This window comes from Taudactylus pleione, unplaced genomic scaffold, assembly GCF_031769625.1.
Source record: "Taudactylus pleione unplaced genomic scaffold, aTauple2 ptg000609l, whole genome shotgun sequence".
Taxonomy (NCBI): Eukaryota; Metazoa; Chordata; class Amphibia; order Anura; family Myobatrachidae; genus Taudactylus; species Taudactylus pleione.
This window is the reverse complement of record NW_028285011.1, coordinates 12,473,117-12,492,029: the sequence shown is the minus strand read 5'-3', so window position 1 is coordinate 12,492,029 and position 18,913 is coordinate 12,473,117. Positions and strand designations below refer to the sequence as shown.

The following is an 18,913-nucleotide window of genomic DNA, read 5'->3' as shown; positions in this document are numbered from 1 at the left end:
ACAAGACACTACAAAAACTCTAATTCATGCACTGATTTTTCCCGCATTGATTACTTCAATCTCTTCCCCAAAATAGACTCTTGCCACTTAAATCTATTTTGAATGCCGCTGCAAAGCTGATCTTCCTCGCTAAACGTACATTGTCTGCTGCTCTGCTCGGTCAGTCTCTTTATTGGTTACCTGTATTCTACCAAATTCAATATAACATACTTTTACTTACACATAAGGCTATTATCCAAACTACACTAACATACATCTCTTCACTTGTCTCAAAAAATGTTCCAAACCCAAGACATTTTTTGGGTTGCACTCAGTCTATGGAATGCCGTCCAATGTATGATAAGACTTTCCTCTAGTCTCAAACCTTCAAGTGTTCTCTGAAAACTCACCTCTTCAGACAAGTTTATTATTTTGCCTTCTGAAGAAACCGGGAGTGTGCTGTTGCCCGGAGAAACGCGTCAAGGATCCACACTTGTCTGCTGCATAAAAGACTGCACTCACGCTGGCTGCAGACACCAGCTGTTTTGGACACTTGTGAGCTGCTCCATTTCCACGGCATTGCACTCAACCTGAGACCATGCGGGACAGTCAGTGCATATGCTCATTTGAGCGCATACCGGACCAGAGGTACCCAGCCTTTTCATGGACCCTCCCCCATTGTGGAGAGACAGTCACGCACCTGAGCATTGACCACCATTGCCCACCGGTGTACTCATTTACAGCGTCCTGGAAAGGCATTTACTTTTGGACCTCTTGCCGGCTCCATCCACCTCCCACCCTACCTGGTCTGCAAGTATACTAGCTGGTTTTCCAGCTACTTTTCTTCATGTTACAGAACATTTGTGCTACAAATTTACACTATTAGCCACTTGTCTCTCTGAAATTGGATACAAACTTTATGTTCACAGCTTCTGCTTCAGTTGTCAGCACATGAAACTGCGGATTGCCACAGATTTAAGTGTGGCCCAGTACCATCTTTAAGATATCCACTGTGCTGCTATATACCATTAATCTATATGTTTACAGTATATTGTTGTAATATTTGTATCATTTACTCTTGGGATTATCAATTTTTATTGTATGTTTCTTTGATGAGAAGAACTTTTAATCTTTATAGATAATTCATTCTCTATTGTGTAATAAATTTTCTTATACTGAATTCCACACGGGGCTACACTCCTTCTTTTTCTGTCTTATTATATTGTGGGACGCAGAGCCCACTGAGAGCTGCCAAACTAAATTCAGGATAATATTGTTTGAAAACCAGCGCACCTCCTTTCCATATCCTGCTCCAAGTTTATGAAATCGCAGAACCACCCACATAACCTACATAAGCTATACTACCCAATTACATCCCTACTATACAGTCCACCTATAACTCTACATATTTTCTCTCTTTTTTTTACTTTCACATCCTCTGCAGTTGTTCTTGATGATCTATATGATCCACACACACAATCTGGCTGGACCTACATGCAATAGGTAGCACCTATCCTTGAGTATCAATGCCTATTTCTCTATAGATAGTAAGCTTGCGAGCAGGGCCCTCTTACCTCTATTTCTGTCTGTTATTACCCAGTTTTGTTTTAATAGTGTTTCTTCACAATTGCAAAGCGCAAACAAAATATGCTGTGCTATAGCAAGTACGTTTTGTGGCTGAATCTTAGTATTTTTCACACTGTGCATTCTCCATAGCTGAGAATACACAACTTTGAGCAATAATGGGCATTTCAGAGTCATGCTCACCCAGTGGCGTCACAAGGGGGGTGGGGTGGGGGGGGTGCGGGCCGCACCCGGGTATCACTCGTCGAGGGGTGACACCAAAGTGCAGACTCCCCCTCTGGTGACAGGAGCCGGGTGCTGCACTGTAGAAGTACGTGCAGCACTCGGCACCTGTCACAATGAGGGAGCCAGCACTACAAGCACACTGGTCCCCAGGGGCAGCCCGCACCTCCTGGACCCCCCGGAGACACTAAAACAGGGGTTCGGGTGTGTGGCCCCGCCCCCACATGCAAGGCCATGCCCGCTTGTCCTGAGGCCCCGCCCCCTTTCCCCGGCATGCGCGGCTGCACTGCGCTCACTCTTGTACACCCGCACCGGGTGCAACCAAAGGTAGGGACGCCACTGTGCTCACCTCAGCCACATCACCACTTGCAGATGATGGTGTGTAACTGTGTGGCAACCAGACATGGGTATGAAGATAGAATTGCTGGCTATTCAGAAGTGAATATATGTAGATAGCCATCTGATTTCAAACTGACCTCTCGTGCTAAGGAAAGGGCTGCTACAAATGCGCACTGATAGTTATGATGGCTACTGCCACAAGTGGGTGGATGAGGTGGTGTGAGCGCATAGATGCGGGGAACTCTGAATATAGACAAAGATCAGCATTTATTTCCAAGCACACAATGCGGCCGCATCTGCAACCAACTTTGAGTCAGCCACACAATATATACAGTAAAAATGGGCAGGGATATCCTAGGAGAGCAGGTCCTGACAGGCTTACTCATCTCTCCGTAACCTGGGATATCTGGGGAACAAACTGAGTAAAAAGTACACCTGACTGAAGCTCTTACTTTGTGTGAAATAAGGTGGATGGAAAGTGAGGTAAAGTTAACCCCTTGTTTCGTCACAGTCCCTTGAGATGGCAATTTTACTTCTGTAGACAAATACTTTTCTGAGCTAACATTTAAAAAAATTCAGGAAAAACGGAATACCAGAAAGCGAAATGTAGATGTGCCTTAAGGTATGTAGTCAGAATGTCCACATTGAAAATGTCAACATGGGTTGAATGTCAACATGGATGTTATGTCGACAGTCAAAAATGTTGTCATTCAAAAATGTTGAGACATTGACCATGCATGTGGACCACGCATTCGCAGCAGCTTGCCGGGGGTCAGAATATAGTAATGAAGTGATATTTAATGAGATCACTTCTCTACTAACACATCGCAGGGATGGGCTACTTTCGAAAACCCTGTACCTGCACGTGTTTTTTGATACATTAGGGCGGTAAATTATTTCTTATAGCAGCAAATGGCATTGATAAGAAATTGCAATTATCTGGTCTACAACCTGATCATTGATAAATATGTCCCATAATGTTTTAGGATATAAAAAACTGCAACTGCTTTTGTAATAAAGAAAAAGTAAAAAGACATCAACACTAATGTATAGTAATGTCTTCAGAAACTCACACATTTCAGTATAGCAAGGTGCTTTAAGACCATTTTATTCAATCCATTTCAAGATTTACCTCTGAATTGGCGAATGACAAAAGTGTATACATATTACAATTGTACTGAAATGACTGAATACAGCAATATTTAAGAAAAAATGCATAATAATGACTTCCTATTTTTCTTTCTTAGTGCAACCATTACAAAGTGCACCTGTTATGATAAATCCAAAGAATGACTTCTTACAAGTGGAATTAGGTGAGTTTTGCTGTTAAAGGGTGGTAACTGCCTGGTAAACCTCCGTTTTCGCACTTGGCTAAACTATCTTTTATCATCTAAGCTGCTTCCTAGTAAACCTGTTAAATTATATGATGTAGCTTGCATAACAACTCCCATATTGGGGTTTAGTAGAACATGATGGTGGTAGATGGGTTCAACATAGGTTTCTAGTTGACCTCTGATGAACCTTCAGAAGTGGAACGCGTTAGGACTGTGGGATTTTTTGTGTTGGAGCCCCTGGCTGTTACAGGCTCCCGGTTCCTATTTGAACAAGGACTCTCAAAATACACGTGGGCTGCCTTCCCAGCTATTGTCCAGAAGGAATGAGGCACAGAAAGAGCCACCGGTTTGGTGTGTTGCCTGCACGTAGAGACTTAGGGGGCCCATTTATCAAAATTAATTTGAGGTAAATTCCCCGAAAACACCTGTTTTCGGGGGTTTACCTAAAATATTAAGTATCCCCCGGATGTATGAAAGAGGGACCGCAGCAGGTATCTCAGATACCTGCTGCCATCCCTCCATTGCCACCCACAGCCGCCTCCCCCATAGGTTTCAATGGGGGGATGCGGTGCTGTCAAATGTATCAATATCGGGAATGCGAATCATTCCCGATATTGGCCCCAGCAGCTAACGCTATCTGAAGATAGCGTTAGCCACTGTAGTCTATGGGGACTTACTGCATTTCAGCCGGCGGAGGGATCTCCCAGATCCCTCCGCCAGCAATGGGCGCCGCTCATGTGCAGTCCGAGGGACTGCGTATGCGCAGCAGTCCCGCATGCACTCCTGCCACATTGCAGGGACGGGCTCCTTTCGGAGCCCATCTCCCTGCATGTGCCGGTACATACATTCAGCCGGTATGATGGCATTTTGCAATGCGATCATGGGCGGTACTGGATGCCCTGATTGCATTGCAAAATGCGATCATTAATAAATGGGCCCCATAGAGAGAGCTGCCTGCTTTGTGCATCACTTGGACGGAGTGAGACACAGAAAGATAACATCACTCGTTCATTGATTACCTGTTCAGACACACTGCGGGTCGTGGCAGAGAGATTCGGGGTAAAGACAGTTCCCCCTAACCTCCGGTGCTGGAAATTGTTACAGTTGAAACTGTGGTGCTGTTACCCATTCGGGACTTCTGTTTGTATACTTACGCCGCTCAGGCTTCTGCACAGCCGACGGCTTTGACTTTGGAACACAGCGGGGAAAAGGCAACATATTACATGGTGTGTCTTCATACCATTTGATACATTGATGGGATTTCCTGATCAATTTATAGAGTTGGATTTGATATAACACCACAATTTGGATGAGTATCAGCGGGCATAGTGGAATATCCAATTTATATTGAAGATATTCCGGTTTTAAAGGATTATAATTTGTTTGGGCCAAATGCTATTGGGGTATATGTTACCCACTTAATGTATTAATTTCATAAACACAATTTATTAATGTTTTAATTGGTTGTCTGATGAAGATTTACATGTATATGTACATATTTTCTTTTCTTTTGTAATTTTCGCAAGAATGTGGCTTTCTTTTTTTTTAATCCCAATAAATGTGTAAAATAAATGTGTACTTTATAAACCAGACTTCACTTATTGATCAGTTAGTTGGTATAGCGCAATTTAGTTTTAGGTATTTATGGTATATGGTTGGAGGATGCAGATTCCTCTTCTTTAATTGCTGCAATCTGAGTGTGAAACTGATTCCATAATTGTGTGGAGGACACCGCTGATCAGCGCCATCAGATTTTATATATTTTTTTTGCTAGTTACATGTATTAGGCCTGATTAATATATCACTAATACTAGATGGGTTATGCAGGTAGGAAAACTTTGCTTGTTCTTGCTAATGTCTTATCCAAGTAACCCATTCATGTGCAGCTGCATATACAGTAGCAGAACCTGGCGTTTAGTTGAATCTGCCCCATAGAATGCTTGTATATTAAAAGGAGGGCTACTGTGCCATTGTTTATCGACATTTAAGTACCTCCTTACATGTCTGTTATTGGTAATTCAGTGTTCTTCTAACATGTAACAATTTTGCAGGAGCTGCTATTACTCTTACTTGTGAAGCGTTATTTAATGGAATGATAGATTTGTACTGGACATTCAATGATTCTTTCATGGATGAATATTCAGATGATGACCGAGTGGTAATGGGAGATATGTAGTAAGTATGAGTTACTAATTATTCAAAATGTAACAATTGTTTATGAAATATTTCTGCTACACACACCCCAAGGCTTCATAAAGAATTGATTTATATGGAGGAGAGGGGGAAATTTAATACAAATTCCACAATCAAATCCTTATGCTGCCAACTTCACTCAGTGGGTATCAGGTAGGAGACTGGCTCACTCTTTCTGGAGTCCAGGGGGTATATTTACTAAAGTGTGGGTTTATAGAAGTAGAGATGTTGCCCATAGCAACCAATCAGATTCTACTTAACATTTATCTAGCACCTTCTAGAATATAATAGCCAGAATCTGATTGGTTGCTATGGGTAACATCTCCACTTCTATAAAACCGCACTTTAGTAAATATACCCCCAAGAGAACTCCCCCAAAATACAGGACTTATTTTTCTCCTTCATCCACTAGGGGACACTGGAGTTCAAGACAGTGGGGTATAGACGGTGGTAGAGCAGAGCCTGGCACTTTAAATAATTCTGAAGTGTGACTGGCTCCTCCCCCTCTATGCCCCATCAGCCCCAGTTTTTAGAATGTGCCCGAGAGAGCCGGTCACAAAGGGCTGAGCTCCAGCCCACACTTAGTATTTTTTCTTTTATTTCAACTTTATTTTAATTTATAGCTTTCACAAAGCATTGAGGACAGGCTGACAGAGTGCTGCGTCTGTCAGCCTGCTACATGGAGGCATCAGGAGACCCGCCACCACTAAATAAGAGTGTGTGTTGGAGTCCAAGGCACCCTGTCAGTAGCTCAGGGAGGACACGCCACAGCTTAATATAGAGGCTGTGTCCGTGCTTCCGAATGCCTAGCCGCAGCCCTGATGCCAGCAGCTGGTAAGTATAGCTCTGTTCCCCTTATGGGGAACGGAGTTTAATCTGCGGCCCCCTCTGCCCCCTCCCAGGCTCAGGTGGTATACACTGTAGTATAACCCCTCCTGGAATCCTGTTATAACGCCGCTAGCGTTATTACAAGGGGCAGAGCTACCGAGCATAGAGCGCGGATACATGTACAGGGAGACTGTTCAGACAGTCTGTAATGTTGCTGCCTAGCAGCGAGCCCTGATATCCTGCACTGAGCGCTGTCTGACTTAATAGAGCTGACAGCGCTCTGTTTGTCAGCTCTCATGAGAGACGAATCCTCCCTCTTCTCTATCCCCACGGGGAGTCTACATTGCGCAGCAGCGCGGCTGTTCCCTGCCGCGCTGGTGCTTGAAGAAGCACTGGCGCTGGCTTCTGCAGGGGGAGGAGCACAGCCGCCGGAGAGCGAGGCTGTTATTCACAGCGCTCTCGGCTGCTGGTTGCGGCGAAGATTGCACCGGCGCTGCCTACAATTGGCCGCATGGCGGGGCTTAGGGAGCTGCTCAGAGCGGCTGTTCCCTGCCGCGCTGGTGCTTGTAGAAGCGCTGGCTTCTGCACACAGCCGCCGGAGAGCGAGGCTGTTATTCAGCGCTCTCGGCTGCTGGTTGCGGCGCCGGTGCTTGTATGAAGATGCACCGGCGCTGGCTATTACGTTCCCGCTCCCCCACTCGCGCTGCTATACCAGCCATTGTTTGCGCCCCGCCCGCTTATTGATAAGGGGCGGAGTCTAGTCCATGCTGGCGTGCACAGATGCCGCCATTACCTCCAGCGAGTATTTTAAAACAGCATATGCACCTGCCTTAAAAGGAGCTGGGGCTTATTGCCAGCATCTCCTGCATCCTGAACTCTGGAGTTCTGTGGGGGGTGCAACCCTTAAAAGGGTTGTGGGTTTTATTCCCAGAACGGCCCTAGCTGTTGGGAGTTTGTATGTTCTCCCTGTGCTTGCATATGGCCTCTCCCGTTTTTTTCTTTACTTAAACCTACAGCACCTGGTCTTATTAGGTTTAACGACACAACTGTGGAGTTTGTAATTTAACCTGCAGTCTTTATATAGATCTGGCTCTGCCTCATCTCTGTTATATTGCACGTCGGTAGTTCCCCTACGGAACTGGGCAGTGTACTGGTTTAATATTATATTTAAAAAAAAAAAAAAATGAAGCACAGGGAGGAACATGCCACAGCCTAATATAGAGGTTGTGTCCATGCCACTTTGCCCACCACATATCTATCAGCGCCTATGGCCACACGCCCAATCTCGTCTGATCTTGGACGCTAAGCAGCGCCAGGCCTGGTTAGTACTTGGATGGGAGACTGCCTGGGTATACCAGGTGCGGCAGGCTTATTACATTGAACATCTGGGGCAAATATGCTTGATGTGTAACAGAATAATGCAGTGTGTTTCTTGCATCTATAGCTGCCAGAGATCACTCTGCCTAAATGTGTATGGTATGCATAGTCGGGGCCACTGTTCTGGCTGCTGCCAGAAATTACGGTTATTGAATATCTTTAACTCAAGGTTACAAAAAGGGTGCGTCCCATCCTCAGGCTTATGCCTCACATTGGCTCACCTTAAGAATGAGCCGTACTGTTCTCATGCATATATGTGGCTGCACATATGTTAAATCTCAACAGCCTTCGGTGCTTACCTTAGAAGGTATGCATCTATATGGATTTATATCTTATTTATTCCCTTCGGCAGCACACACAACACGAAGTAGTGACATATGGCCGTTGTGCTGGTTGGCATTGCTGTCTCGCATCACTGAGGTCATCTTTTGATTTCCATCATCTGGGGCACACCTGATAAGGCGAGTACACCGGTAACGGAAGGGTCCCAGGATCGCAATCAGTCTGGGATAGTACGTTGCTAACATTTCCTGCCCCAACGCCGTAGCAGAATGACGGCCACACGCGGCACATGAGCAGTCTCCCTGCGTGGAGGTAAGCCACATGTATGTATATACTTGTATTTTATACTAAACCCGGCGTTAAGACCTGGGGCTCAGTTCCTTCCATGGCTCTAACTATTGCCCTTGTTATATTTTTCAAATTATATCGTCACCTACTAATCTTGTATGTAGGTACGCGTAGGCATGTGGGGATTTGTGTGTGTGTATGTATATATATATATATATATATATATATATATTGCTTCTTATCCTTACCATTAAAGCAGGGGTAGGATATGTTCTTCTCAGTTTTATGTCTGATACCTAGCATATTTAAAGAGGATGCTGCGATGAGAGGCTGGACTCTCCTGATCCGGTAGTTTGTTCTATAACTCCGCTTACACCATCTCTCCCTAGGGATTGGGTGGTGTGTGTGTATATGTATATAATTATGGATATGTGTAGGTATGCCTATACTTCCACAATCATTAAGGTACATATTATTCCACGTCTGGAAAGCTATGTCGGTACTAACTCTTCCTTTCAAAGAGTTTGTCTTTTCATGCAGCTATGTTTATGTGTGTGTGTGTATGTGTATATATACTGATATATTCCCGTTCCTTGTATGAATTTCCTAATAATTGGAGAAATCTGTTTTTGGCCCTGACTGGCGTTATCACTAAATATATATATATCTCTTCTTACTTGGGATAATTAACGCATTCTATGTCTATGTACAGGTACCTTTCCCAGCATCGATTCTGGTACTTTATATTATTGTCTTGTCGCATATCTCAATAAAATGGGTATCTGATGGTCCCTTGGGTACATTTCCTATCAGTACATAGAGAATCCTGGATCTATTCCATCCTCATGGCTTATGTAGTTAATTTACATGAGGCCTAGGGCCACCCGCCGATATAGGCAGGGTCTGGCCTGGGTTGTATCAGATTGTGGGCGTAATACACACTTCACCATTATAAGTGTTGGGGTATATGTATAATCTCTATACGGATACACATCCCTAATGGAACAGGCTCAGGTATAGCGTCCTGTTGTACGGCCTTCTTGTCTCCACTAACAATTTGCTAGTTTCTACAGTATTTTCTTCTGCAGCATCTCCAGACTGAAGTCCGTGCTGTAGAGCATTGATCTTTGCCCACTGAGGCTACTCTCTGTACCTGTCGTGGTGGGTTGCTGTGAGATGAATAGGGTCAGTGACATTCTACATAGCGTCCAGAGGGCATCTGGTCGCTCACAGGTAAGCGGGCTTACCCCACTAATGCCTCGGAAGATGCTTCCTTTTCATGCATCCTGACATAGCTGTTATTCTCTCTTACGCACCCTAGCTGCTGTCCTAGCAGCCTTCAGTTCTTTTAAATCAGTTGGCTGTACACTTTAGAGCTTTCCTGGTGTGTAGGTGCATAGTTGTAACATTGAGATTTGTGACCCTATTCTACTGGAATCTGTTGGGTTTATGGACTGAAGCGCATCTATGGGCTAATGCACATCTTTACTATAAAGTGTGACAGTCTCTATGTTCCATACAGAGGGCCTGGTTAGTTTCCTGTTCAGTATCTGTTGATAAATTCAGCACACTGACAGGTACCTGAATGGTACCTTCATAGTTGTCCTAGTGCTTTAGCCTTGCGGATGGGATACTTCCCTATATTGGTAACTCTCCCTGGGTGGAGGTGGCATCGTGCTCTTTTTCTGCTAAGGGTATCCTGGGTGTTTTCATACTATGTTCAGGCCAGTAGTTGGTACTGATTACACTCTACCATCATGTAGGAAGTTGTCTGCTGTTTGACAGGAGGGGTGGTACTGCCGTCTGACCCACTGGAAGGAATTGTAGTCTCAATCCTCTCGTATCCGTCTCATGCCCAGTGGGATCGCCACTCGTTGACAACTTCTATGGTCTAAACCTTCCACTGGTTACCAACCCTTTAGTAGTTATAGTTGGACCTCGAGAATGGTTCAGGGCGACTGTTAGGTCTTGACTCTTGCCTCCTTGTTTGCTTGGTTAAGAGTCTGTGGACGGGTTCAGCTCCGTCTCTGTATATTGGTATCATTATACTTTTATCTATATGATTGATGTCCCGCAGTGCTGGGATTCTGCTGTCTGAGACTGTTGCAGCTTCCTGTAGTTGTCGCTGGTACGGTTTTCTCGAGTTTTGTTCTCATGTTACTGCCATTCTATGGATTCTAGTTGGGGTTTTCTGCTCCCAGCAGTCTTGCTTGGTCTGTTTTTGGCTGAGCTTACGGTGTTCTGATGCTTCTCATCTGCGGCTACTCTCTAGCCGTATTCCATTGAATTTACGCTGTAAGTTGTGGAATGTCTGTGACTGTTCAGCAAGGAGCTCTGATTGTCTCCTGGCTCTACGACATGCCTCCAGTCTTGGGCTGTCCCTGTTTCGGTTGGCCGAAAGGTCGGCAGGTTCTCCGCGCTTCCCACCCGGGAGGTTGGCTTTGGGACGTCCCCACTGTCTTGAACTCCAGTGTCCCCTAGTGGATGAAGGAGAAAACAGGATTTTGGTACTTACCGATAAATCCCTTTCTCCGATTCCACAGGGGACACTGGACGCCCGCCCAGCGCTGCGTTCCTGCCGTTTTGTTGGGTCCTTATCTAGTTGTGTGACTGCATGTGTTCCCTGCAGTGGGTTCCTCTGTTCTCCTTCAGTCGGTATTGTTCCGTTCTGTGGTCTTCTCCTTCTCCTCATTTTCCTGTTGTCTACCATCTCCTCTCGGGCTCAGTTCTTAAAACTGGGGCTGATGGGGCATAGAGGGGGAGGAGCCAGTCACACTTCAGAATTATTTAAAGTGCCAGGCTCTGCTCTACCACCGTCTATACCCCACTGTCTTGAACTCCAGTGTCCCCTGTGGAATCGGAGAAAGGGATTTATCGGTAAGTTCCAAAATCCTGTTATTAGCTTTTCCTTGGTGACTGATATGATAGGATACAAGTGTTGCCCCCCACAACAGCATCATCTCCGATATAAGGGAATTCGTACTGCCAGACTGATTTGCTATATGCTATATGGAAGTTAGCACACCTTTTGAATCTGGTGACATTACGAGTATATGCAACATAGTGGGGCTAGATGATACCTATAAGTAGGACATTGACAACTAACAAGAAACTTGGCAATATATGGATATAAACCAATTTATAAAGTACAGATATCAACTGATACAGAAATGGTTTGTTAGCAAGAACTACAGTATCTGAATTGTTGTCACCAAAATGTTAGAATAAGGGATATATTTACTAAAGGTCGATTTTGGGTTTTTGGTGTATTTCTAGTCAATTGTTTATTAGATTTTGCAAATCAGGGATTTACTACAGGTAAAATCAAATGTAAAATCTACTATAAAATCAAGTCCTGACCAAAATCGTACATCGATCCAAACATCAATATTTTCCCATAGACGACTACAGGATCCCCTGATTTACTAACAGTCGGATAGGAAATCGATTAAAAATCAACTTCAAATCTGAGTTTCAAACCACCCAAACAATAGACCTGCCTGAGGCAGTCGAGTTTGGGAGAAGCTTGCATAGATCACCTCTAAACATGCTTCTTAGGGTTAAAGCACCTAAATAACTTAATAAAAGGGCATGTGTTAACCCTCTAAATCTATAACCAGCCCTGGACCTTGTAGCCTGGTCTGGTCATGGCGAAATCCCAGTGTGGGGTTCCCCCTATTTTCCATTAACCAGCACCAGGCTGAACCAGCTGGGGTGTTAATGCCACAACAGGAAGACACACATCATAGGGTATACCTGCCAAAGCATTAAACCAGCCCCAAACTGGTCAGCCCAGGGCTGGCAATCTCCGAAAAGTGGGGACCCCTCCAAAAAATTAACCATCCTTGTACTCATGGTGGAGGTGGGTGCAGTGGTAATGGGTTAAATTGAGTAATAATATTGTTCTTCACATTGGGACTACAGGTACCAACAAGCCTACCCTGTGGCACTTTTAGAACCACAAGTGCCAGCAGATCTTTGGCACCTGTACCCCAACTGTGAAAAAAATATTAAAATAACAACAGTACTCACACACACCGAATAATGTATTCCTTATTACACAATCATTCACTCACCCGCACTACGTATTTACCTACTTCCTGGAGGAGATGCTTTTACCCCTAAGAAGCATGCACAGTTCATAATGTCTTCTATGACAAGAAGGGTGCTGCAGCACTCTGCTCCTGTCACTGCAGGGGGCCTGATTCAGAGACGGTCGCAAGATGCGGACGCTCGCTCCCAGCATATTCAAATTCAGCTAAGTGAGAACAAGACAGGTGATCACACGGCAAGGCATAAGCACGCCCACTATGTCTTGGCATGCGATCACTTTGTGTATGCAGACCCCCACCAGCCAGTCTTTAGCCACCCACTAGCGCACGTCATCTCCAGGAAGTGTATGAAACCATCGGTACATCGGGTTCCATCGGAACTGACCGCAGCGCTTGCCTGTACCCTACCATAAGCACTGCGAGCACTTCAGTGTATAATTCGACTAGGTGACATGTACTATGACGCTGCCTGTTAATTATGCACGCCGCTGAAACTGCGTTAAGATGCTCAGGCACGCCTGCGTTCACACCTCCACTCCCCAGTTTCCAGTGGCCTGCCCCTGTTACCACCCACAAATGGCTTGACCAGTCACTCATTCAGCTGGGCTGTCTCTGCTGGGCGAGCGATTGCTTTCCAATCGCTCGGACTACTTCGCGCACACGCACTGCGATGCATGCGCACTTTGCAAAACTTCGCTCGCTTCGAGCTATCGCTTGCCAGAGAACGGGTCTGAATCAGCCCCCTCATGATGCCACTGAGTGGCTTCCTATGGTTTTGTCATAAAATGTGTCCAACTCTACATCATCCCCTTAGTGACTAAACAGATAATGTGATGAGATAGATAGGATAGTTAGATAGATAGAATGTACAGTATCTATCTATCTATTATATATCTGTAGTGTGTGTACTGTATATGTATGTGTATATATATATATATACACTGTATACATACACATACATTTATAAAATATTTTTTTTTTATCTTTGTATATTTTTGTTTTATATTAGCAGGAGAGTCTCACCTGATGGAAACCGAGTAAACAGCATAAGCCTAAATTTTACAACAGTTAAAGAAGAAGACTATGGCAGAGAATTTTACTGTCATCTCTCTACTGCTTTCCATCGCAAGGCATTTGTTGTATTAAAACACCCAGGTACTGTATGTATTGAAACCAATCATTGTTGCCATTTATGTCCTAGTGCACTATGGGCCGGATTTAGAATTGAACATTAATGCTGCCGCTGATGCCTCTGTGTACGTAGCTGCTATGCAAAAATATAATAATGTTGCAGATGCCAGCAAATATATTGAAACGCCTACCTGCGGCTGGAAATGGTTTCCACACGACTGCGTTCTATGCTGCCACTCTCCGTTACCTCCCCCAAATGCTCCCTTACTGTCAATCACACTGTGAGTAAAAAGTCACCGCGTATAACGACGGTAATGTACCTAGACACATGAGCAGTGCGACTTAGACGCATGCATGGCTTACTGATAATCGCAAACATCGGCCTTGCATACAACTCTGACCCTAAATGCATATGTGTGCAGAAATATAAACTTTCATAACCTACTGTATGAAAAAAAAAAAAGTAAATAGGCCTTCCTGTATTCCCAGCTACTGTAGTACAAAACAGACAAGTATACAGTATCATCAAGAGTTTGAAGATCCCCAGCCAACCATAAACCCTTACCGCTGACTTACTGTTCACATTAGGCAACAAAAGGTTACTTTATAGTCCCGGTAATAATGGCCACCGTCATAAATATAAATAAAAGTTGTATAGATGTAAAACGTGGAGATACTTTAAGTATCTCTACATGACTACCATTTATATTATTCATGGAAGTGCAGAATATTTTATGAACCACTTTGTTTTATATGATACAATTTAGGTGACACCTTGGTTTAGTCTTATATGTAAGTATATCATAAAGATGCATTATTCCCAGTGCATGTTTTAGTTGCATTAAACCCTCTTAGTATAAAATGTAGCATTGTATTGTCTATATAAGAGTATTTCTGAACTAATTTGGGCATTTCATTAAAGCTAACTGCAGTAGAATGCCTTTGTGTTTATCACTCCAGGTAAAAAGCGTTTTCTTTACATACCACCACATCATAGACAGTTCTAGTTTCTTTGCATTAGCACAGGGGGGACCACAAGCAGGATGTCCATCTATTATAGTGAAAATACAGATTTTTTTTATATTTTTTTATTATCAATATTTAGAGGGTTTTGGGGAATATTGCATTCAGTTAAACTTAATATTATAACGCTCTGAATTTTTTTTTATAATGGGCAGTTACAAGGTCCGCTCTCCATTATACTGAGACTACTAGTAGTCTGGAAAAATGTCAAATCCAGGTATGTCAGCCTTGTAAATTATCAGGCTTCCACAGCCCAAGGAGTACAGGTGGATAATTATATTTTCCACCACCCATGGAGCGTGATCCTGAGTAGAATGCTGCAGCATCCGTGTCTGCGTCTTTTGATGGTTGCGAGTCTGTGACTTTATGCAATTGCAGCTACAAGTCCTTCCCTGGTGTACAAGTATGCATCTGAATGTGACTAAGATGCCCACTTAGAGTGTCTTTAGATGTTCAAAAAATACTGCTTGGTGAGTATTTAGACGAAACCATTGGTCGCACCATTGAAACTTGCAGCAGCAACATGGTAGGTGGCAATTCTCCATCAGAGTAAGGCCTCCAATGTGATTGACTATGTGTCTGACTTTGCAACCATTACAACGTCACGCCTGCGACACTTCCATAACATGCCCATAAGCGTGACCATCTTCCCCCCGTGTGTCTCAATCGCAACTGTGACTCTGTGTGCACGGACTCTTAACGCGTGCGATTTAGATGCATGCATAGAAGAAAATAATCAGTGTGTCCAACTCATAATCAGGCCAATGGTGAGCAACGTGCAATCATATGCTATCCTCTGTGGGAGCCCTACCAATTCCAAAAGCAGTGATCAACAATTACAGAGAGGGAGAATGTAAAAATCCATTTAAAAAAACATTTTCTTCAACATTAATTACCGACTGGCCTTTATCATCAAATGGTGGTGGATAAAATTGTGCAATCCACTAAGCTCTTCTTTTTAATGGGCCTATATATAAAACCTGACGATAGGAATGCCCTTCTATTACCGCTTACCATAGTGATACTGTAGGAAACTACCTATTGCCGCAATTTATTAATAAACTGTCATGAGACAACTGGCGGAAAGCAGTAAGGTATAACTTCCTGTTTGGTCAGGCCAATCACAGGGGAAATGCATATGAGTGACCGGCTAGATGGTTATAAATAAACTGTCATATCTTATTTTATGCTGTCTGGGGTCATGATAAAATAATTATTTTTAGTTTTCAAAATGTAATAGTTATATTTTCATTACAGTATTTTTCTTTTCAAACATGTCTGATTGTGTCTTTATCTTTTTCTGTTTGCAGAGCCTAATTTGCAGGGATTTTTGATTGCTTTTTTTGTGGCAATGGTGTCTGTTATTGTTATATCTGTAATTGCCATCCGGGTCTTTAAAGTTGAAATTGTTCTTTGGTACCGGAGTTCCTGTTTTGCTCATACAGATCATAAAGGTATATTTTATGTGTTAATAACAAAGGGTATTAGAATGCTGGTGAAAAGTTGGAAACTGAGGGCCTGATTCAGCATTATCGGGAATCTGCGCGTGCGCAGGAACCATTCTGCGAGTGTGTAGAATGGGTCCTGCTAAGACTCACGCAAGCCCTTGAATGCCTCTGCGTGATTGACAGGCAGAGGCATTTAAGTAGTGGTGAGGGGGCGTGACCAGCCCAGGGACTGTGTGGACGTACGCAGTCTGCTTGGCTCGCAAGCCAGCCAGCCTGAGTAAGCTGAGGCTTACTCAGCTGGCTGGCTGCCCGACGTCCATTGTTGTGACCATCGACAGATGGTCGTGATGATGATCCTAGCCTGCGACCTCCGTCGCAGTGCTGGGATCGCAAATGCAGCAGGGGGTGTTATACACCTCCTGCTGCATTTGCATTATTGCAAAGATCGCAATTGCAAAGCTGCCTGCGTGCAGCTTTGCAAATGCGATCCTTGCTGAATCAGGCCCTGAGACATGATGTAGAAAGTATTTTACCTGGAATTAAACCTCTCATTTTCAAGTAGGTCTTGGGAGCATTGTATCGTGGCCAAATTACAGGCAAGAAACAAACATTACAATTGCAGACATGTCAAATGACTGAAGTACTCAATGATTGTAGATTGAGAATAGAGTTAAGGTACTCAGGTAGTTTATTCCAAAAATGGAGATAAATCAGAGCACCCAGATTCCTTGCTGGCAATACTGGCTTTTCAAGGTTGTTCTTATGTTCTTATGACTGCTGGCTGCTAGGGTGAAAAGTCTTTCAGGTAATTGGGTAACTTATCCAGAATGTATATTAAGAATAAACAGGCAAAGTGAACTATGCATAGTATCAAAGGACAGCTAACCAAGATCTGATCTATGTATTCCCATTTTCATCTGGTATCTCTTTTTTTCTGTATTGCTTAGTTCGTACTATGCTGTAAATTTTTTTATATAAGACATGTTTATGACCATATAAATATAACAGATTAAGGCCCCCATTTACTAACGAGTTTTATCACCAAAACGAGTGATAAATGTCACTGTGTATTGTAACCCTGGTTAGGGTTACGGAGATAATTCATATATACAATTGAAACAGGTATATATTTTCATTCATCTATTTACAGCAAAATGCCATTTATGAGGTAAATGTTAAATATACTGTAGGGATAGATGTGATGTGATGTAAATATGTGGAAATGTATGTACCCTGTGCATGTTAGATATCTATGATGTCAGTGGACTTTGGTGCTTCATGCTGCAGATATACATTTCACAGACATTGGTGATAGTTGCAGAAGGGGGCGGAGTAATATAGATGGGAGTGAATTGGTTCCTGTCAGGAAAATAGGATCCGGTGAGAGGGAGGACATATAACAGGTGTTAGCAGCAGTTGAGAGGCAGTCTCCTGATCCCTCCCTCCAGTGCCTGCCCTCCTGTGACCCGGGCAGCCAGTGAGTAGCGATATGCTGCCGGGCACAGGGGGGCAGAGCCGGAGAGGGAGCCCAGCCGGAGCTGAGGAAGAAGGTGGGACAGCGGCACCCACCCTGTCTTGCCAATGATGCCAGAGACGAGGAGTCGCGGGAGGTGGACCTGCACCGATCGTGGCGTTCCCTGGTGAGAGGAGGCGGCTGGCTCAGACAGCAGCCAATGGTCGCAGTGGGACTGTCAGCGTCATGGAGCAGGCGCCGGCTACAGTTGGCCAGGAGGTGGCTGTCGGGAGTCCCCCTGTGATGGAAGTCTGAGAGGCGGGTCCTGGGCAGGCAAATCAGCCTGAATTCAGGCTGACTGCAGAGGCTGAAGCAAGCAGCAGCTCCCACTACAAAGGACAGCCCGGAGGCTGTATCTCTATACCGCAGGGGTGTGAGTACAAATACAAGCACCACACTCACAATAATCACCAGCTGCCCTTCAAACATTACTCAAAGGCTTAATTTCTGCCTAATCATATAACAGACTTACTAGCAAGCTGAGGCAGCAAAGAGGAGGGACCAAAAGGGATAGATAACTCAATGTCTATAACAGACTGGTGGGACTTAGAGAAATAAAAGCTATTCCCTCAGGGAATACAGGAAGAATTTGCAGCCTGAGGCAGATATAACTTAGGGGGAGATGGTGTATGCATCTACTGTACTGTCTATAATAGTGCCAGTTACACTTATAATCCACAGCACGCAGCACCAAACTCGGGTGTTTGCATTGGCAGGACTGCTGTATAAATATAATTATTTTAGAGTATGAATAGTTATGTTCATTGTGACTGTGATGGAATAACCCCACAGGACTATATTTGTTGATATTGCAAGGCTTATATACTTACCAAGGTACCAGCATAAGCACATTATATGGACTTAGATATATTGTGGAGGGGAGTCCAGTTATACTAATCTATGGCATGACAAAGTCTATAATACGACCAAGGAAAAGTGAACGCTTGCTAGAGGAAAAGCCCCATAAGGATAATTAACAAAGACAATATCTACACTTCAGAAACTGAACCGGGACTATAAACTCTGGATTGGAACGATTTATAAATATAGGCCCTCATTCAGAGCCGTACGCTCTGAGCAGAGCGCACGCTCTGAATGAGGGCCGGCCTCCATGAAAATGGAGCGTCCTTCTGGACGCTCGTATAGCTGTGGGTCACCACCCACAGGTTATACGAGCGTGCATTTTGATGGGCGCGATGGTCGAGACCATCGCGACCATCGAAATTGCGAGCCGGAGCCTGCGGTTGAGGTTTTCAACCGCAAGCTCCGGAGTGATTTTGGCTCTATCAGAGCCAAAATCACTCCCACTGACATCACTAG

General features: G+C 44.1%; 1 protein-coding gene across 1 annotated transcript in view; it reads left to right on the top strand.

Annotated features, from left to right (window-relative positions):
* LOC148480645 (interleukin-1 receptor type 1-like) overlaps positions 1-18,913 on the top strand; it is a 79,398-nt gene that overhangs the window by 53,219 nt on the left and 7,266 nt on the right. The window contains exons 6-9 of the mRNA XM_088454169.1: positions 3,372-3,437; positions 5,510-5,633; positions 13,488-13,633; positions 15,943-16,086. Coding sequence (XP_088310295.1) covers positions 3,372-3,437; positions 5,510-5,633; positions 13,488-13,633; positions 15,943-16,086 — 480 coding nt within the window. The remainder of the gene's footprint in view (positions 1-3,371; positions 3,438-5,509; positions 5,634-13,487; positions 13,634-15,942; positions 16,087-18,913) is intronic.